The sequence below is a fragment of the Leopardus geoffroyi genome, chromosome C2, assembly GCF_018350155.1.
Source record: "Leopardus geoffroyi isolate Oge1 chromosome C2, O.geoffroyi_Oge1_pat1.0, whole genome shotgun sequence".
In the NCBI taxonomy this organism is placed as follows: Eukaryota; Metazoa; Chordata; class Mammalia; order Carnivora; family Felidae; genus Leopardus; species Leopardus geoffroyi.
Genome location: NC_059333.1, coordinates 91,201,068 through 91,224,211, shown reverse-complemented (window position 1 = coordinate 91,224,211; position 23,144 = coordinate 91,201,068). Strand labels below are relative to the sequence as shown.

Below are 23,144 nucleotides of genomic sequence, written 5' to 3'. Positions count from 1 at the left end.
AGCATAGAAGACACTAGAGAATCCCTTGCAGCAGAGATAAAAGAACTAAAATCTAGTCAGGCTGAAATTTAAAATGCTGTAATGAGATGCAAACCCAAATGGATGCCATAAGAATGATGATGAACAAAGCAGAGGGGTGAATTGATGATATATTATGGAAAATAATGAAGCTGAAAAGAAGAGGGAAAAAAAGATAATGGTTCACATAGGTAGACTTAAGGAACTCAATAACTTACTGAAATGTAATAACATTCTTAACATAGGAATCCCAGAGGATGAAGGGAGAGAAAAAGAGGTAGGTTTATTTGAAAACTTCCCTAATCTGGGGAAGGAAAGAGACACCAAAATCCAAAAAGTACAGAGAACTCCCATTAAATTCAACAAAATCTAACCATTACCAAGGCATATCATAGTCAAATTCACAAAATACACAGACAAGGAAAGAATCCTGAAATCAGCAAGGGAAAAAGTCCTTAACCTGCAAGGGAAGATAGATCAGATTTGTAATAGATCTGTCAACAAAAACTTGGAAGGCCAGAAAAGTGTGACAGGACATATTCAATGTGCTGAATGGGAAAATTATGCAGCCGAGAATTATCCATCAGGGCTGTCATTCAGGATAGAAGGAGAGGTAGAGTTTCCCAGACAAACAAAAACTAAAGGACTTGGTGACCATTAAACCAGCCCTGCAAAAAAATTTAAGGGGGACTCTTTGAGTGGAGAAAAGAAAAAAAGAAAAAAGACCAAAAGCAACAAAGACTGGAAAGAACCAGAGAACATCATGAGAAACATGAACTCTATGAGTAACACAAAGGCACTAAATTTATCTCTTTCAATAATCACTATGAATGTAAATGTACTAATGTTCCAATCAAAAGATGGGGCACCTGGGTGGCTCAGTCGGATAAGCGTCCAACTTTGGCTCAGGTCATGATCTCACGGTTCGTGGGTTCGAGCCCCGCGTCGGGCTCTGTGCTGACAGCTCAGAGCCTGGAGCCTGCTTCTGATTATGTCTCTCTCTGTCTCTGCCTGGAGCCTGCTTCTGATTATGTCTCTCTCTGTCTCTGCCTCTCCCTTATGCTCTGTCTCTGTCTCTCAAAAATAAATAAATGTAAAAAAAAAAAAAAAAGACATGTGGTATCAGAATGGATAAAAAAAACTACATCCATCTATATGCTGCCTACAAAGAGACTCATTTTAGACCTAAAGACACCTGAAGATTGAAAGTGAGGGGATGGAGAACCATATACCATACACAAAAATAAATTCAAAATGGATAAAAGACCTAACATGAGACAGGAAACCATCAAAATACTAGAAGAGAACACAGGCAGCAAACTCTTTGACCTCAGCTGTAGCAACTTCTTACTACACATATTGGCAAGTGAAACAAAAGCAAAAATGAACTATTGGGACCTCATCAAGATAAGAAGCTTCTGCACAGCAAAGGAAACAACCAACAAAACTAAAAGGCAACCTATGGAATGAGAGAAGATATTTGCAAATGACATATATGGTAAAGGGTTAGTATCCAAAATCTATAAAGAACCTAAGAAACTCAATACCCAATAAACAAATAACCCAATTAAGAAATGGACAGAAGACATGAATAGACACTTTTCCAAAGAAGACATCAGATAGCTAACAGACACATGAAAAGATGCTCAATATCATTCATCATCAGGGAAATACAAATCAAAACCACAATGAGATACCACCTCACCCCTGTCAGAATGGCTAAAATTAGCAACACAAGAAACAAAAGATGTTGGTGAGGATGTGGAGAAAGGGGAACCCCTTTGCACTATTGGCAGGAGTGCAAACTGGTGCAGCCACTCTGGAGAACAATATGGAGGTTTCTCAAAAAATTAAAAATAGAGGGGCACCTGGGTGTCTCAGTTAGTTAAGACTCTTGATTTTGGCTCAGTTCGCAATCTCACAGTTCGTGAGTTCAAGCCCTGTATAGGGCTCAGCACTGATAGTGTGGAGCCTGCCTGGGATTCTCTCTCTCTCTCCCTCTCTTCTGTCTCTATCTCTGTCACTCAGAATAAATTAATTAATTTTTAAAAATCCAACTTTTAATTTTGGCTCAGGTCATCATCCCAGGGTTGATATCAGGATCAAGCCCTGTGTCTGGCTCTACACTAAGTGTGGTACCTACTTAGGATTTTCTCTCTCTCTCTGCCCCTCTCTGCTTCTCTCTCTCTCTCTCTCTCTCTCTCTCTCTCTCTCTCTCAAAATTAAAAAAAAAGAAAAGACACTTGTTGTGATGAGCACTGGGTGTTATATGTAAGTGATGAATCACTGAGTTGTACTCCTAAAATCAGTATTGCATTATGTTAACTAAGTAACATTTAAATACAAAATTAAAAAACTAGTTCCTCTGTCCTTTTTATTTTCAATAAACTTGAAATTAATTATTAAGGTTTCTATTAGAAAACTCATTAGTGTAATTATTAGATAAAATTCTTTTTTTAATTAAAAGTTTTTTAAATGTTTATTTATTTTTGAGAGACAGAGTGCCAGCAGGAAAGGGGCAGAGAGAGAGACACACGCAGAATCTGAAGCAGGCTCCAGTGTCTGAGCTGTCAACACAAGGCTGGAACTCAAGGACTGTGAGATCATGACCTGAGCTGAAATTGGATGCTTAACCAACTAAGCCACCGAGCTGCCCCCGTGGATAACATTCTTAGAGGACATTTTTTTTTAAGTTTTATTTATTTATTTTTGAGAGAGAGACAGAGAGAGTGAGTGGGGGAGTTGCAGAGAGAGGGAGAGAGAGAGAATCCCAAGCAGGCTCTGTGCTGTCAGCACAGAGCCCGTCGCGGGGCTAGAAATCACACACTGTGAGATCATGACCTGAGCCGAAGCCAAGAGTCGGACTCTTAACCGACTGAGCCATCCAGGCGCCCCGATGTTTTTTTTTTAGCTGGTGTTATTGTCAATATCCAGAATATGGTTAGACAACATATCACATCAGGTGCGATGCAACATAGTGGACCTAGTTGCGTCTTAGAATCAGAACTTGTATAAATTCTTGTGTAGAACTGTTGTGTGAAATGATGTTCCCTGAAGGATAGACTGAAATGGAGCTCCTGAGAAAATTATAATGTGACAAGAAGAACATAATATCTGGTGCAGGTCTGATGATATCAGTTTGTATCCATTGGTGTGGACATTTCAATTATTTGCTACCAGTGCATTCTGATTGGTCAGCATTTATGGCATATCAGTTGATAAGTATTTTGAATAAGACCCTTGATCTAGAGCATATGATGTCAATCAATATATTGGTTCAGGAAAACATTTGGCAATATGGAGATCTCACCTGGAAAAATGGAGCCCTCACATGGAAAAATAAAAGCTGTGATGGCTTAGAATCCAGAAGCAGTTTATGATCAGATATTTAGGGAAGCAGTTGGCATTTAGGAAAGATGCTAGCAGTTTATAAAGTCCCAATCATCAAAAGTGTGATTCTAGAGTATATTCCAGTCCCTAGGCTGAAGGGAAATTGAAAAATAAAGAAAACAGGGGCGCCGGATGGTTCAGTAGGTTAAGCATCTAAATATGGCTCAAATCATGATCTCACAGTTCATGGGTTCCAGACACTCAAAGAGCTCTGTACTGACAGCTCAGAGCCTGGAGCCTGCTTCAGATTCTGTGTCTCCCTTTCTCTCTGCCCCTCTCCCACTCGCACTCTGTCTCTGTCTCTCAAATAAATAAATAAATGTTTACAAAAATTAAAGGAAGGAAATAATTCACATCCTAGAAGTTCTTTTCTAGAGTCAGGTAGCTAAAAAGAGAGTCAGGTACATAGAATGAGAAAAATCACTAAAATTAGGAATCCTGGGAAGAACTATGGTTAAGAAACCAATAAAAGCTTATTTATTGGAATTAGGACTCAGAGTTAGATGCAGTTTTTAGTCCTCAATTCTCTGCAAATGAGCTTGGGATTTGTAAGTAAGGGGCATGCTTACTCACAGTACAGGTGGAGAAGAACTTAATTAGCTGTGTTGAAAAAGACTTAGAACTAGTTGAGTCTTAGCAACAAAAATGTGAGACAGAATTATTACTGGAAAATAATTTCTGTAGCAGATATTTTTTTTTCTCTGCACATGATGAAATTAAGGACTAGAGAGAGGCAACTACTTTTATGTCTCAGCTCTGACACTCCTCACCCTATTTGAATACAAATGCTCTCTGAGTGGAACACATTTTTGTCATCTTGAAATCTTTTGAACTTCACACATCAAATTTAAAGCTGCCATCAAACTTTGAAGCATGAAAGACAGAAAACATTTGGCAAATGTGAGCTGGAAATGTTATCTTAAAGTAGCAATACATACATAGTTACACACGCATTGACTTTTTAAATAATAAAGTGCACCTAAATGTTATCCAGGATTTTCTAATTTCAAAAGTATTTTTCAATCTTGCAATAAATGCAAACTTACAGAAGAGTTTCAAGAATGGTATAAACATTGGGGCGCCTGGGTGGCGCAGTCGGTTAAGCGTCCGACTTCAGCCAGGTCACGATCTCGCGGTCCGTGAGTTCGAGCCCCGCGTCAGGCTCTGGGCTGACGGCTCAGAGCCTGGAGCCTGTTTCCGATTCTGTGTCTCCCTCTCTTTCTGCCCCTCCCCCGTTCATGCTCTGTCTCTCTCTGTCCCAAAAATAAATAAACGTTGAAAAAAAAAAAAAAAAAAAAGAATGGTATAAACAATATTTTTTCCCTCAAATACCCAAGAAAAAGCCTCAGACATGCTGAACCATCACATCTGAATTCTCCCACAGTGGTATTCTCCTACACAAACAGCATAACCATCACAATCAGGAATGAAACATTGATACATTACTACCAGGCACTCCAAAAGCTCCATACAGATTTGCCAGTTGTTTTGGTAATGTCCTAAATATCAAATAGATCTAAACTAGGGTTATGTGTTGTGAGTTATCAAGTTTCCCGTTTCCTTCGACCTGGAACAGTCTCAGCCATTGCTTGACTTTCATTGCTTTACCACCTTTGAAGCTTATATGCCAGTATCTGCAGAATGTTCCCCAAGTCTGGGTTTATCTGATGTTTCCTCCTGAATAATTGAAGCCTCTGCACATTTGGCAGCAATATTACAGAGTGAAACTGTTTTTCCCGTTGCTGATATCAGTCTGTCCCATCATTGGTAACGCTAACTTTGATGATTTGATCAAGGAAGTGTCTGTGAGGACTCCTCATTGAAATTACTATTTTTTAAATTTTTCTCTTTACAATTAATATTCACTTGAAGTCATGCTTGTTTCCCAATTAGTCATTACAAAGATAATGCCAATGGTGGTGGCCTTCCAAGTTCATCATCCCTCTACTTTTATTAATTGACATTCTACTGTAAAGAAGAGCTTTCTTTTTCCTATTTGTGTGTTTATTTATAGATATAGTATCAATAGTATCAGCATTTTTATGTATATATATATATATATATATATATAGTATTAAATACTATATATATATATATATATGTATAGTACCAATTTATATATGTAGTGTGTATATATATATATATATATATATATATAGTATCTATATATAAATGGATTTATATCCCTAATTTATTCAGTGGATTATAATCCAGTACTGTGTTTATTTTGATGCTCAAATTGTCCCAGTTCAGCCCAAAATAGCACCTTCAACCTAGGCTTCTCTCTGTTGGCATATTCTCATTATTTTTTTTGAGAATTTCCTTAGTTTTTTTATACAGCAAAAATTTGATCTACCAAATCATTTTGTACTTCCCAGCCCCAACACTGTTATCAGCCATTTCTCCAAAGAGTCCTAGTTCCTTTGAGTAGAGAATGTTATCTAGAAAACAAGATGTGGATTCTAGATGGGCACGTTGCTATTGGAGTGTTACTTTTCTTCAGTACCTCTTATTAAACAAAACTAGGGAAATATACTTTAACATAAATATGTATGAATATATATGTTCAAATAGATTAGATCTAAATTTATTTTTATATCTCTGTATATATATCTAGAAAACCAAAAGGACGTATCAAGACCTAGTTTTTTCTCCTTCCATGTTTGCAAATCAATTCATAGTGAGAAATCTGCTTCTCATCTTAAATATTACATGGGTTAATTAGTTCTGTTGTGTATAACCAACTGATGTCCTTACTGTTTCCTTCATAAGAATGCCTTTCTCGGGGTGCCTGGATGGCTCAGTCAGTTGACCGTCTTTCTCTTGATTTCCACTCAGGTCATGATCTCATGGTTCATGGGATTGGGCCCCACATCATCATCAGGTTCCGTGTTGACAGTGTGGAGCCTGCTTGGGATTCTGTCTTTCCCTCTCTCTCTCTCTGCCCCTCCTTTGTTCATGCATGCACTCTCTCTCAAAATAAAGAAATAAACACTAAAAAAAAAAAATAATGCCTTTCTCACTCCATAATGGCTCTGACAATCAAGCCAGGCACAGCCCCATATGGACTATTCACCCTATATCAAATGCTATGCCTGTCCCCCACTCCCAATGCAGTTAACTTCCTTACCCTTTTCAGCCCCTAACACTGTGTGTTGTTCAGTTCTTAAACGGGGATGTCCTTCTCAGTTTGCAGCATTGATTTCTCTTATTGCAGTATTCCCTCTGACAGTTGCATTCCTCCCCATTTCCAGGTGCTCTCTCTCTCTCTCTCTCTCTCTCTCTCTCTCTCTCACACACACACACACACACACACACTGGGCCCTGACACCCCGTGATGGACCACCCCAACCCATTTAGATGCTTTCCTTAACTCACATGATCTTCAACCCCTTGCTCAGGGCCACAGTGCCATCATCTTCTACTGCCACTGTCAGAGGTGATAACCTTGGCCAACTTCACCTAATGGCCTTAGGACTGAATCATTCAGGAATAGAAAGGAAGTGAAGGAGAAAACAAGAAAATGTACTTAGTTATTGAATATATAAACATTTAATTGTATAATATTATTGAGCAATATAGTTTTTTAAATTCTCTTATTTATTTTTTTTTTTCATGTATCACTCTGTGGTTAATATCTATCCATGCTGTCCTAGGTACATTTACCACATTGCTTCTAGGTGCTATATGATATTGAAAAGAGTAGCTTTACTACACTTGATATATCCGTTACTCCAGGGATGGACACCTTAGTTGCCCTCACTTTCCTGTTACCAAACATTCTAGGTTCAAAGTTTCTCTTGCTATTTTTAAAATTTCTTTAACAACATTAATTTATGGGTTTTTGGTATCATATTGTTTCTGAAAAGCTTGATATCAATCTGATTCTTTCTTTCTTTTTTTGTGAGTTACCTGCTTTTCACTCTGGGAACTTTAAAATTTTTATCTCTATGTCTTTCATGCTTTTACACTTTATAAAATATATAATGTGTTTTTCCTTTTTTTCTGGAAAAATATTTTTTCTTTAAATATTTTCTCTCTTCCATTTCTTCTTCTTCTTCTTCTTCTTCTTCTTCTTCTTCTTCTAGTATCCTTTTTAGAACTCCTATTACTGTCTACCATGAATTTTAATTGTAATTTCATATTTTCTCTCTACCCTTTTCTGTTGTTTCTGGAAAATTGCTCAATCTGATATAGCTCTCAAATTCAATTTCAGTTATAGCTATCTATTACTTATTATCTCTACTCATCCTATCTATTGTCATATTTCTTTCAATTGTTCTATTTCCTTACCTGTTATGTCTTTTTAAAAATGTTTTCTGGTTATTTCTTATTGCTAATGCATCACCTTATGTTTTGTGTTTAATTATAATACTTATTTTTAAATTCATGTATTGTGTGTTGCAATATGTTTACTTTGGGTAGTGTGTGTGTTCATTGTGTTAAGTTTCTTTTGTGTGGCTGTGGACCTCACAACCGGATATCTAGACATTTTAGGCTGGGGGTTTATGTTACTCTGGAGGTATTAGCTACCCTTCTTATGACTTATGGGAAGACAGAGCTCAAGTGAGACTCCAATGTATATCTTTTGGGGCTTCCATAATGAGAGTCAATATGTCTTCAGATAATATGGAACTATTCTAAACCTCTTTCATTTTCTGCCAGTTCCCCAGGCAGCCTCAGTTTTCAGGGATTTGGTGTTATAAAGCAGAGCAATAGGAGATGGTCTCCTTAGGTTGTAAGTCCCATCACCCCTTGGGAGTTGGAGTAAAAGAATAAATGTCCAAGGGTTCAGATTTGTTCAAGCTCTTTAACAACAGTATTTCACACCAGCAGACCCAGGGAGGCCTTCCTAACCCAAATTTTGTTTTATTTATTAATCTATCTTCTTAAATATTTTGCCTGTAAACACACACATTTTTACCTAAGTTCAGTCATTTTCTCTATCTCTTGGATATTCTATTGTTTTCATTATAGCATATCCATGATTCTCCATATTATTTTTACATTTTAACAGGCACATTTTGTCATAATTTTCTAAGTCATCTCCTTATTTGGGATATTTATGTTGTTTTCTGTAATTGCTATTATAGATTATACTGGGAGGAGTTCAATTATTCTTATAAAATAAATTCCAACTTGCAAGATTGCTATTTTTATTGTTATGAAGAGTAATATTGCCTTACGAGTGAGTTGTTTAAACTAGTAATGCCAACAGCAATAGATGCATCATAAGAGTTTATCCAAAGTTTTGCTGACATTCATTGTTAAAATTGAAAGTGGGATCATGGTGCTGCTTCCGGTGAAGGGAAACAGACTCTATGCATATTTGTTTTCAGACATGGATATGGAATATTATAAAACAGTATGTATTAGGATCAGTATCATGTATGGGGATGCAAATAAATAGATGAAAAGGTGATTTTTGCTCTATTACATATCATTATTTTGGTCTGGCCCTTGCTCAGTGATACATAAGAAGGTCTTGCTCTTGGTTAGAAGGATCCAGTGCAAATACAGCATTCTTCTCAGAGCAAAAGATTGTCTTCACTTTCTCAGGCTGCTGTGTTTCTTCTAAATAGGAATCTTAGACTTCAGGATGTGCAGAAGGCAGGATAAAATATTTAAAGATGGAAGATAAAAAGATAAAGATGGAATGAAAATCAGATAAACAAAAGAGTTTACGCTATGGTTGCCTAGTATTGGGAAGTTCTGATGAGTTAGAGTGGGAATACAGCATTCACACAAGGACAGAAGACATGGTTATATGCCTATGGGGAGCAAGGGGTTTTAACTGGCATCCCTATATAAATGCAGCACTGTGGGATGGTAGTAGAAAGACTAGAAAGGAATTCACATACTGGTGGAGGAAAGCTTTCTTCATCTGAGCTCCGGATGAAAAAAAAATCTGTTTTTGGAAATCAAAAACTCTAGCTCAGAATTTCCACTACTATTGTAGTACAGAAACTCCAAGCCAAGAAATTTGCATACAGATTGTCCCCGAGCCAGAGATGCCCCTGGGATGCCTGGCAAAAGCAAATGCAATGCTGGGAAAATATGTATTGGAGAAATACTAAGCAAAAGAAAGAGTAATTATATTAATATCAGAGGGGAACGGGAAGGAAGACTTTAGAAAAAACTTGGGATAGAGAAGATGTAAAGAATAATTGTTCTATGTATTCTGTATAGAAATCCAAAAGATACAGCAACTCCAAATGCATGAATGCGTGAAACTAACTGGGCTAAAAATATGCAAATAATAATTTGATAGTATTACCAGGATAATTAATAAATACAAATCATATGAGAAACTTTAAGATGTCTCAATCATTAACAGAAAATATATACAACAACTCTATAAGGTTATAGCTACACAGTTTTCTAGTTTGATCTATTTGACATGTATAGGAAATGCTGCAGTCATTAACAAGAAAGGCCCATTTTTATATTGAACATTTTATTAAAATGTATATTCTGTATTTATCAGATGCAATACCCTAAGGGTCACAAAACAATTCTCACATAACATCAAAATACCAGTAGCATATAAAGCTTGTTTTCTGCCCACATTTAAGTTAGATATCAGTATTAAAACTGTAACATACACCTTGTATTTGGATATTTAAAAAATTATTTGAACTAATATGTAGATTATGAAAAGAATGATAATAGAAATTTTAAAATTTAGAATGTAGGATAATAAGACTGTATCAAAATTAATTTACAACATCTATACAGAAAATCTGTATAAAGGCATCCAGGTAGAATTGAACAAAGGTAATAGTAAGCATAGAACTTAATATTGAAGTTGAAAAAATATAAAATGAGGATCTACAAATCCCAAAACTCGCTCTTTGAAAATACTAATATATTAGCTACTTCTAGCAAAACTGATAAAGGAAAAATAAGAAACAGAAGTGAGTTAATGACAGAAAAGAGGACAAAATAACAGATGTATGGCAGTGCTTTTTCTTTGGAAGCACAAGAATAGAATGAACAACTAAATCCAAGTGAATTAGAAGAAATAAAAATGTTAAAAATCATAATGTATTTATAACCATTATTATTTATTTGAAAATATTAAGTGAAATGAAAATATACATTGAGAATGTACCCTCTTTCCCCATCCCGCACACAAAATATGAGGATCAGTGTATGTATGAATCCTAGCACTCCTTTGTAAAATGGAAAATCCTCATGCTACATATAAACTCTTAGAAAATCTAGAAAAAGAAGCAAATATCTCTAAATATTTGTGAGGTTATATAATCCAGATATCAAAATCAGATAAGGACAAAAGGTATGTAAAATTGTCAACCAATAACTTATAAATATTTATTGAAATATCCTAAAAATATTAGTGACCAATTACAGAAAACATATCATGACCAAGTAGAGCTTATTCCAGGAACATATGCATTTTTTAACATTGTAAAGTGAAAAGGCTTACAATTATCTCAAAAGATGATTTAACATCTGCTTGTGATAAAATCTCTTAGCAAAGTAGGAAGAGAAGTGATATTTTTTCATCTGAAAGAGAATTTTTGAGAAAGGTATAGCAAACATCTTTTTTTTAATTTTTAATTTATATATATATATATATATATATGTATATGTATATGTATTTATTTATTTCTCAATTTAGTTAACATACAGTGTAGTCTTGGCCTCAAGAGTAGAATCCAATGATTCATAACTTACATATAACACCCAGTGCTCATCCCAACAAGTGCCCTCCTTAATGCCCATCGCCCATTTTCCCCATGGGAAATGGGGATCTCCCCCACCCCTCCACCCCCATCAACTCTAAGTTTGTTCTCTGTATTTGAGTCTCTTATGATTTGCCTCCCTCTCTGTTTTTTCTTATTTTTCCTTCCCTTCCCCTATGATCATCTGTTAAGTTTCTCAAACTCCACATATGAGTAAAATCATGTGATGTCTGTCTTTCTTTGACTTATTTTGCTTAGCATAATATTCTCTAGTTCCATGCACATTTTTGCAAATGGCAAAGCTTTCATTCTTTTTCATGGCTGAGTAGTATTCTGTTGTGGAGTTTTCTTAATCCATTCATTAGTTGATGGATATTTGGGCTCTTTCCAAAATTTGGCAATTGTTGATAGCACTGCTATAAACATTGGGGTACATGTGCCGCTTCGAATCAGCGATCTTATATCCTTTGGATAAATTCCTAGTAGTGCAATTGCTAGGTCATAGAGTAATTCTATTTTTAATTTTTTGAGAAACCTCCATACAGTTTTCTAGAGTTACTGCACCAGTTTGTATTCCTGCTAAAAGTGCATGAGGATTCCCCTTTCTCCACATCCTCACCAACATCTGTTATTTCCTTAGTTGTTAATTTTAGCCATTCTGACAGGGCTGGGGTGGTATCTCATTGTGATTTTGATTTGTATTTCCCTGATGATGAGTGATATTGAGCATCTTTTCATGTGTCTTTTAGCCATCTGGATGTTTTCTTTGGAAAAGTGTGTATTCATGTCTTCTGCCCATTCTTAATTGGGTTATTTGTTTTTTGGGTGTTGAGTTTGGTAAGTTCTTTATAGATTTTGGGTATTAACCCTTTATCACATATGTCATTTTCAAATATTGTCTTCCATTCCATAGGTTGCCTTTTAGTTTTGTTGATTATTGCCTTCACTGTGCAGAAGCTCCTTACCTTGATGAAGTCCCAATAGTTCATTTTTGCTTTTGTTTCCCTTGCTTCTGGCTATGGGTGTAGTAAGAAGTTGCTAAAGAAATAGATTGGAAAGATTTTTTAAAAACAAAAAGTAATGACTCTCTTATGTAAAGTTCACTTCTCTGGGCACATGTGGATGCCTCAATTCTTGATTTTAGGTCATAATCTCATTGTTTCTGAGATTGAGCCCTGTGTTGGACTCAGTGCTGATAGCATGGAGCCTGCTTGGGATTCTCTCTCTGCCTCTCTCTCTCTGCCCCTCACCCCTGCTCGCTCTCTCTTTCTCGCTCTCTCTCTCTAAAAATAAATAAACATTTAACATATAATAATAATAAAGTTTACTTAATTGGACTATTTGGAACAAATGTAGAACAGAGCATTAAAAACAAACATATGAGTCCAACTATATGATGTTCTGGAAAAAAACAACAGTATGGAGAAATTTAAAAGATCAATGGTTGCCAGGGGTTCAATAAGGATGGGGTAGAGAAAGGATGAAAAGGTAGAGCACAGGAAATTGTTAGGGCAGTCAAACTATTCTGTATGATACTGTAGTATTGGATACATGGCATTATACATTTTCAATACACATAGCATTTATAACACAAAGGGTGAACCCTAATGTAAACTATGAATTTTAGTTAATAATTATGTATTAATATTGGTCATCAAAGGTAATGAATATATCACACTAATGAAAGATGTTAATAATAGGGTCAGGGGAAAGACACTGGATATTTGGGAACTTTGTACTTTCTGATCGATTTTTCTGTAAATCTGAAACTGCTGTAGGAAACAAATTATATTAATTTAAAACAAACAAAACTGCATAGCACCTGAATTAAAACCACAATACTTGGGCTCTAAGCAGATTTCTTTTTCTCATATATGGGATGCTCAGGCATTCTCTCAGGGCATCTCTACTTTTGTTTTAGTTATGCTATTAACAAATCCAGTATACTGATTTCCCATTTAAGTTGTTAGAAAGGGTACATTCAAGGAAGGAAGAAACTTATTTATTGTAACAATTTTCATCTAGCAGAAAAAAGTGATATTGGAAGGTCTGTCAGTATAGACCTGCCACTTTGCATTAGCTACTTTCTAATTGTCACCCCCCCCCCCCACCAACAGAACCTCCTGGCTACCCTTGAACCTCTCTTAGAAACTCCCTTACCTCCAGACTTCTTGGGATCCATCAGATACAGGATTAATATATGTTACCCCTAAAGGTCTTCAAAGACAGTTTTAGGACTGTGACTAATGTATCTCCCGATTGGTGTCTTTGCCTTATTTGTTGTCAAAATGTTTGAATATCAAGCATAGATGCAAGAACTCAAAAAAGGCAAAGCAATATGTGGCGATTTAGAATGGAGGTGAGAAACAAAACAACACAGATGAAAATGAAGACTGAAATATGTGGAAATATGTATAGCTTTAGAAATCTATTCTTTTAATTTCTGTAATACTTTAGTTTTCAATGGGATAATGTAATAATGAGTCATACAGTAAAGGTTAAATTATCTTCTACATGTTCTTTTTCTGAAGCTAGAAAAGTACGTAAATTTTTTTGGAAATATCTTTATCCAATACATATTTTTTTAAAATAGGAGTTTTCCACATCTCCCTGAGGTATTCTGTGTGCTCTCATGTTGAACCTCACTGTAGCTCTGAATGTGAAGTTTAGAATTGTCTATTTATAGCTCTGAAGTTCTGTGAGGCCAGCAATTGTAACTTAGTCATCATTGTATAACTAGTACCTAAAATAAATTCTACACAAAATATGGAGAAGATATTTGTCAAAAAGTGTAACTTTTGTTATCTAGAAAAATCCAATTGTTTGTAATGATATTAGATTAATTTGACTTTTTAAGAAAAAATAACACATTATAGGAGAATAAATATCTTAAATTTTTTTTTCAGATCAGAGGATTGTCAGCATGCAAATTCAGACAGTTACCAAATTCAAAACAGTCACTAATGTTGTTGGATATTTAAAGGGCTTGACATCTCCAGGTAAGTAGGGCTAAGCATTTATATCTATATTTATAATCTATTTATAATCTATACTTTATATGAACCATCACAAGAAAATTCTCTATAACAATGTAATAGCATAATTAAATGACCTACTTTAGATGTAACTAGTTCACACACGCCACTATAAGAGTGAGTCAATATGAAATGAAGAAGTAAGGTCTTCATTCTCTTTCTTATTCTCTTCAAAAATAAATCAAAGTAGGAAATGTAAGGGGAAAAAAACCAAAATGAGAAAACAGAGTTTAGATTTATTAAATTGGCATGTGCCTCATGAAGAAAAGCTACAAAAAAAACCAATGGTTTTTTGGGTTATTTTGTTTTTTTATTGCTCTTCTCTGTAACACCACTGGAATTTTCACTTTTATCAAGAAAAGACTACTTTAGAAAGAAAATATTTTAGTTTTAATGATGTCTTTTTTAAAAAATAAAGTTTTTATTTCCAAAATATGATCTTTCAGTGTTATACTATATTTTCTATGAGCCTTGGTCCACTGACAGTTCTGCCTAATGTTTACATGGCTTTAGATTTTGAAGATGCTTATGAAAATGATCACCTGGTAAAATTTTATATTATTTCCCGCCTGTCTTTGGGATGCTTATGGCATCTTCAGATGATGTTATGCAGGCTAAAAAAGTAAAACATACTGGTACATATATTAATTAAGAGATTAATATAGCAACACTTCCAAATACATTGTGAGGTTGAGCCACATGCTGCTATCTGGTGTGCTTAGTATGCAGGGTAGAATGCAGTGGTCTATTTGGCACACTTGTGTCACTTCTGTTGATTTGGTTGGGATATTTACTCAAGTTCTCCTTGGAGAATTATTTTTCGCCACGACTTTTGTCAAATTGACTCTATAATTGATAACCCAGAAAATTCTGAAATCAAGTTTTACGTACCCCCAAGTTTCCTGCCAGCCAACTTCTATAAAATTTATGGAAGATACGTATTTTCTCTGATTTCCTGACAGTAGCAATGGTGAACAACCTCTGATTTAATGTCTTTAAATACAATGTATAAATAGATTTGGAAATTGTTACTGTTGCATTTCAACTATTTCAACCAGTTTTCATCATCAGAATCTCTAACTGAAGCACCAGAAATATTTGTCATCATTGGTGCATTTGCTAGTTTTTATGGAAAAACCAAATTGTACAAAACTATATTAGCTTTAGGGTAAAATAGCTTTCCTAACTGAAATTCAATATAGAAAAAATCAATTTCTTAAAATCAATTTACTAGTAGTATTCTTCAGTGTATAATATGTAAAGCTTCTCAAATTTTGCTTATTTGAATCCTACACAAAAATATTAGCTGCTCATTCACATGATTTTCTTATTTAATGGTTCTGAAAATTAGAAACAATCATCAATTAGTATTAAGGCTTTTGCATATGGTTTATCTAGAATACAGATAATCCCAAGCAGAACTTTCGCACATATTTTGGAGATGAGTAAATACATTTCCTGAGTTTCAACCTTTACAGCCACTGTATGTATACTATTACTTAAATTTTGATAAAACATTGGCAGATCAAATTTATTGCTGGTTCAAAAATCAGTATAGAAAACTAAAATAGCTTCACACAGTGATTTCCCATCAAATAGCTTTTTGCTACCACGAAGTAAAGGGATAATTCATTTATTCCACACATAGGCAGTCCTTATGTGATAGGCCCTGTTAAAAGTGCCTTGCAAATAGTAAATCATTTAAAACTCAAAGCAACTAGGAGGAGAGGCCAACAAGGCAGAGAAGTAGGGGGATCCATACTTCCTGCATCTCTCAAACAAAGATGAGTTGAAGCCAAAGGACTTTGAACCCCAAGAGTCTGGGAGGAAAAGAGTCTGAGTCTACTAGGGAGACACTGGGATGGTGGGCCATATGTGGGTGATTACAAACTGAAGCAGATAAAACGGGCTGTGTAGGCATGAAGGGGAGGGATCCCCTTCTGTGGAGAAACAAAGGGAGAGAAACAGCAACTGGGTAAGCATAGGACTATATCTGGACAAGAGAAAAAAACCTCAGACAGGGACGGAGAGGGATCCCATCTCTAACTGTGGGCTTTCTATGGACCGGGGCAGGTGCCCTGTTCTCGCACCTGGGAGGAGGGAAATCAGCCCTGGACTCAGTAGCTAGGTCAGGGGCTCAGTCCACAGTAGGAGAAAGTGGTCCCCTCCTTGGAGTACTGTGAGAGAGGACAAAACAAGCCAGGACCACATATTGGGTGGCATAGAGAGGTGCTTCCCCAGTGCCAGGGCTCACGGAGCAGGAGTTTAACTCCCAGCCAAGCTCCAGGGCATGGGAGTCGGTGGAACAAGACAGACCGCCTCGTCTGCACCCATAGTACAGTGAGGATGGCTCCACAGGGTCTGTGGAGAAGAGACTGGGTGGGGGAGGGGGGTTGCCATTTCTCTCCCCACCACCACCAAGGTGGAGCCTCAGGGATTGATCTGCAGGGCCCACAGTGGAGGCAGGACTCACCCACACCAAACCATGCCCCTCCGTGCCAGGTGACTGCATATCTACTGGGACAGGATAGATGCTGAGGAACCAGAGGACCCACTCCTCCAGACCAGTGCTGCTGCATTGCCTGGATTAATTCTCAGATAATTCTTGTTATTTAGATATATTCTTCCTTCATTTTCTCCTTCTTATCTCTTCCCTCTTCTAGGCTGGTTACTCTGGTTGTTGGTTTGTCTAAACAGACATATTTAATCCATTCTCTTCATACATGTTCTACACCTCCTTCTTTACTTCCCTTTCTCTGTCTCTGGAATAATCAAGCCATATAGTTTCTCTGTCTGGGTAACTTTATCTTAATTTCTTCTCCCCCTGCCCCCTTCCTTAATTTCCTTTCTCTCTCTCTGGATTAAGCCTTTTAGTCTCTCTGCTTGGTCAATGTTTATTGCTTCTTTTTCCCCACCCCTGTCATTTTTCTCTTTGTATGTGCTCTTCCATCAGCATCGCCTCCACCCTGTTCTTTACTTGTAGTGGGTGTTTCTGGTTTTTTACTTTTAGATTGTTTTTTGTTTGTTTGTTTGTTTGTTTGTTGTTTGTGTGTTTGCATGTTTTTGTTTCCTGTTTGTTTTCCTTTCCAGGGCTACTTCAAGGAACAAATCAAAGCACATTTGGTGGAGAGCCCAAAACATCACTAGGAAAATAACCCAAGTCACAACAACAGAAAGCAAGTAACACTCTCCCCCCCCAAAAAAAAAACACCTCCTGAAGGGCCAGGCCCTGGACAGTGTGTGATGCCCCTTTAATATAGCAGTGCTTTCAGATGGAGAGCACACAACAAGCTTTTAAAACTCATAAGGCAGGGGTGCCTGGGTGGCTCAGTTAGTTAAGCGTCCAACTTCAGCTCAGGTCATGATCTTGCAGTTTGTGAGTTCAAGCCCCGCATCGGGCTCTGTGCTGACAGCTCAGAGCCTGGAGCCTGCTTCAGATTCTGTGTTTCCTTCTCTCTCTGCCCCTCCCCTGCTCATGCTCTTTCTCTCTCTGTCTCAATAATAAATAAAACATTTAAAAAAAAAAAACAAACGAAAACTCATAAGGGACAGAAAACTAGCCAAAATAACCAAACAGAAGAATTCTCCTCAAAAAAAATTCCAGGGAGAAGTGACAGCTAAAGAATTGATCAAAACAGATATAAGCACTATAAGTGAACAAGAATTTAGAATAATAGTCACAAGATTAATCACTGGTCTTGAAGAAAGCATAGAAGATAGCAGAGAATCTATTGCTGCAGAGATCAAGGAACTTAAAAAAAGTCATGATGAGTTTAAAAATGCTATAAATGCGGTGTAAAATAAAATGGAGGTGACCACAGCAAGGATTGAAGAGGCAGAGGTGAGAATAGGTTAATTAGAAGATAAAATTATGGAAAAAGAGGAAGCTGAGAAGAAAGAGATTAAAGAAATCCAGGATCACAAGAGGAGAATTAGAGAACTAAGTAATGCAATCAAATGGAACAATATCTGTATCATAGGAATTCCAGAAAAAGAGAGAGAAAGGGGGTGAAGGTGTATTTGAACAAATCATAGCTGAGAACTTCCCCAATCTGGGGACGGAAACAGACATTGAAATCCAAGAGACACAGAGAACTCCCTTTAGACAATCCCAGAAGAATCAATCTTCTGCACGATATATCATAGGAAAACTAGCAAAATAGCAGGATAAAGAGAGAGTTCTGAAAGCAGTTAAGGATAAACGGGCTTTATCATACAAAGTAGACACATAAGGGTAGTAGCCGACCTATCTATTGAAACTTAGCAGGCCAGAGAGGAATGGTAGGAAATATTCGATGTGATGAACAGGAAAAATATGCAGCCAAGAATCCTTTATCCAGCAAGCCTGTCATTCAGAATAGAAGGAGAGATAAAAGTTTTCCCAAACAAACAAAAACTGAAGGAATTCATCACCACTAAACCAGCCCTACAAGAGATCCTAAGGGGGACTCTGTGAGAGAAATGTTGCAAGGACCACAAAGGACCAGAGACATCACTACAACCATGAAACCTGCAGATAACACAATGGCTCTAAACCCATATCTTTCAATAATAACACTAAATGTAAATAGACTATATACTCCAATCAAAAGACATAGGGTATCAGAATGGATAAAAAAACAAGATACATGTATTTGCTGTCTACAAGAGACCCATTTTAGACCTGAGGACACCTTCAGATTGAAAGTGAGGGGATTGAAAGTGAGACAGAAGTGAGAACTATCTATCCTGCTCTTGGAAGTCAAAAGAAAGCTGGTGTATGACCACCTGGGTGGCTCAGCTGGTTAAGCATCCGACTTCGGCTCAGGTCATGATCTCACAGTTTGTGGGTTCAAGCCCCACATCATGCTCTGTGCTGACAGCTCAGAGCCTGGAACCTGCTTCAGATTCTGTGTCTCCCTCTCTCTCTGCCCTTCCTCTGCTCACACTCTCTCTCTCTCTTTCAAAAATAAATAAACATTAAAAAAATTAAAAGAAAAAAAGAAAGCTCGTGTAGCCATACTTAGACAAACTAGACTTTAAATTAAAGGCTGTCACAAGAGATGAAGAAGGGCGTTATATAATAATTACAGGGTCTATCCATCAGGAAGAGCTAACAACATAAATATGTATGCACCGAATTTGAGAGCACCCAAATATATAAAACAATTAATCACAAACAAAAGCAATCTTATTGGTAAGAATGTGGTAATTGCAGGGGACTTTAATACTCCACTTACAACAATGGACAGATCATCTAGACACAGAATCATTAAGAAACAATGTCCCTGAATGATACATTGAACCAGATGGCCTTGACAGATGTATTTAGAACTCTGCATCCTAAAGCAACAGAATATACTTTCTTCTCAAGTGCACATGGAACATTCTCCAAGATAGATCACATATTGGGTCACAAAACGGCCCTCAATAAATACCAAAGAATTGAGATCATACCATGCACACTTTCAGACCACAATGCTATGAAACTTGAAATCAACCACAGGAAAAAGTCTGGAAAACCTTCAAAAGCATGGAGGTTAAAGAACATTGTACTAAAGAATGAATGGGTCAACCAGGCAATTAGAGAAGAAATTAAAAAATATATGGAAACAAATGAAAATGAAAACACAACAATCCAAACCCTTTGGGATGCAGCAAAGGCAGTCCTAAGAGAAAATACATTTGCAATCCAGGCCTATCTCAAGAAACAAGAAAAATCCCAAATGCGAAATGTAACAGCACACCTAAAGGAAATAGAAGCAGAACAGCAAAGACACCCCAAAAACAGCAGAAGAGAAATAATAAAGGTCAAAGCAGAAATAAGCAATATAGAATCCAAAAATAAAACAAAACAAAACAAAACAAAACAGTAGAATGGAGAAATGAAACTGAGTTGGTTTTTTGAGAAAATAAACAAAATTGATAAACCTTAGCTAGGCTTCTCAAAAAGAAAAGAGAGAGGACCCAAATAGATAAAATCATGAATGAAAATGGATTTATTACAACCAGTCCCTCAGAAACACAAGCAATTATCAGGGAATACTATGAAAAATATGCCAACAAACTGGACAACCTGGAAGAAATGGTCAAATTCCTAAACACCCACATACTACTAAAACTTAAACCAGAAGAAATAGAAAATTTGAACAGACCCATAACTAGTGAAGTAATTGAATCAGTTATCAAAAATCTCCCAACAAATAAAAGTCTTGGATTCTTCCCTAGGGAATTCTACCAGACATTTAAAGCAGAGTTAATACCTATCTGTCTCAAGCTGTTCCAAAAAATAGAAATGGAAGGAAAACTTCCAGACTCATTCTATGAAGTATGAAGACAAACCAGACAGAGACCAACAAAAAAGGAGAACTACTGGCCAATATCTCTGATGAATATGGATGCAAAAATTCTCACCAAGATACTAGCAAATCGAATTCAACAGCATATAAAAAGAATTATTTACCATGATCAAGTGGGATTCATTCTTGGGCTGCAGGGCTGGTTCAATATTTGCAAATCAATCAATGTGATACATCACATTAATAAAAGAAAGGATAAGAACTATATGATCCTGTCAATCGATGCAGAAAAAGCATTTGACAAAATACAGCATCCTTTCTTAATAAAAATCCCCGAGAAAGTTGGGATAGAAGGAACATCCTTAAACTTCATAAAAGCCATTTATGAAAAGCCCACAGCTAATATCATCCTCATGCGGAAAAACTGAAAGCTTTTCCCCTGAGATCTGGAATACAACAGGGACGTCTAGTCTCACCATTGTTGTTTAACATAGTGTTGGAAGTCCTAGCATCAGCAATCAGAAAACAAAATGAAATAAAAGGCATCAAAATTGGCAAAGAAGAAGTCAAACTTTCACTTTTCACAGACAACATAATACTCTACATGGAATACCTGACAGACTCCACCCAAAGGCTGCTAGAACTGATACATGAATTCAGCAAAGTCACAGGGTACAAAATCAACATACAGAAATCGGTTGTGTTTTTATACAGCAATAATGAAGAACCAGAAGGAGAAATAAAGAATTGATCCATTAACAATTGCACCAAGAACCATAAAATACCTGGGAATAAACCTAACCAAAGGTGTTAAAGATATGTATGCTGAAAACTATAGAAAGCTTATGAAGGAAATTGAAAAAGACACAAAGAAATGGAAAAACATTCTGTGCTCAAGAATTGGAAGAATAAATATTTTTAAAATGTCAATACTACCCAAAGCAATCTACATATTCAATGCAATCTCCATCAAAATTGCACCAGCATTCTTCTCAAAGCTAGAACAATCCTAAAATTTGTATGTAACCACAAAAGACCCCAAATAGCCAAAGTAATATTGAAAAAGAAAACCAAAGCGGGAGGCATCACAATCCCAGACTTTAGCCTCTACTACAAAGCAGTAATAATCAAGACAGTATGGTATTGGTACAAAAACAGACACATAGACCAATGGAATAGAATAGAGACTCCAGAATTGGACCCACAAAAGTATGGCCAACTAATCTTTGACAAAGCAGGAAAAAGTATCCAATGGAAAAGACACAGTCTCTTTAACAAATGGTGCTGGGAGAATTGGACAGCAACATGCAGAAGAATGAAATTAGAACACTTTCTTACACCATTCACAAAAAATAAACTCAAAATGGATTAAGGACCTGAATGTGAAACAGGAAACCATACCCTAAAGGAGAAAGCAGGCAAAAACCTCTTTGACCTCACCCACAGCAATTTCTTACTCAATGCATCTTGAAAGGCAAGGGGATTAAAAGCAAAAATGAACTATTGGGACCTCATCAAGATAAAAAGCTCCTGTACTGCAAAGGAAACAATCAACAAAACTAAAAGGCAACCAACGGAATGGGAAAAGATATTTGCAAATGACATATTAGATAAAGGGCCAGCATCCAAAATCTATAAAGAACTCACTAAATTCCACACCCAGAAAACAAATAATCCAGTGAAGAAATGGGCAGAAGACATCAATAGACAGTTTTCCTAAGAAGACATTCAGATGGCCAAGGGACACATGAAACAGATGCTCAATGTGACTTCTCATCAGGGAAATACAAATCACAGCCACATTGAGATACTACCTCACGACAGTCCAAGTGGCTAAAATGAACAAATCAGGAGACTATAGATGCTGGAGAGGATGTGGAGAAATGGGAACCTCTTGCACTGTTGGTTGGAATGCAAACTGGTGCAGCCACTCTGGAAAACAGTGTGGAGGTTCCTCAAAAAATTAAAAATAGAACTAGCCTATGACCCAGCAATAGTACTGCTAGGAATTTACCCAAGGGATACAGGAGTGCTGATGCATAGGGGCACATGTACTCCAATGTTTACAGCAGCACTTTCAACAATAGCCAAATTATGGAAAGAGCCTAAATGTCCATAAACTGATGAATGGATAAAAAAATATGATTTATATATACAATGGAATACTACTTGGCAATGAGAAAGAATGAAATCTGGCCTTTTGTAGCAATGTGAATGGAATTGGAGGGTATTATGCTGAGTGAAATAAGTCAGTCAGAGAAAGACTGATACCATATGTTTTCACTCATATGTTCCAAGATGTAGATCTTGAGAAACTTAACAGAAAACCATGGAGGAGGGGAAGGGGGAAAAAAGTTACAAACAGAGAGGAAGGGAGGCAAACCATATCAGACTTTTAAATACAGAGAACAAACTGAGGGTTGATGGGTGGGGGAGAGGGGAAAGTGGGTGATGGGCATTGAGGAAGGTACTTGTTGGGATGAGCACTGGGTGTTATATGGAAGCCAATTTGATAATAAATTATATTTTTAAAAAATTAAAAAATAAAACTCAAAGGAACTGAATAATATATGTACCATTTGTATTTTGATTTTATACTGAAGAAATTAAGGGATAAAGAGCTTAGATAAGCTTCCCAAGGTCATATAACTAGCAAATTGAATAGACTGGATCCAAACCCAAGGAGGCTGGCTTCAAAGTCTGCACCATTGAGC

General features: G+C 36.5%; 1 protein-coding gene across 7 annotated transcripts in view; it reads left to right on the top strand.

Moving 5' to 3' along the window:
* NAALADL2 (N-acetylated alpha-linked acidic dipeptidase like 2) overlaps window positions 1-23,144 on the top strand; it is a 1,353,416-nt gene that overhangs the window by 999,143 nt on the left and 331,129 nt on the right. For all 7 annotated transcript variants that reach the window (XM_045502933.1, XM_045502931.1, XM_045502932.1 and 4 more), the window contains one exon: window positions 14,024-14,116. In XM_045502933.1, coding sequence (XP_045358889.1) covers window positions 14,024-14,116 — 93 coding nt within the window. The remainder of the gene's footprint in view (window positions 1-14,023; window positions 14,117-23,144) is intronic.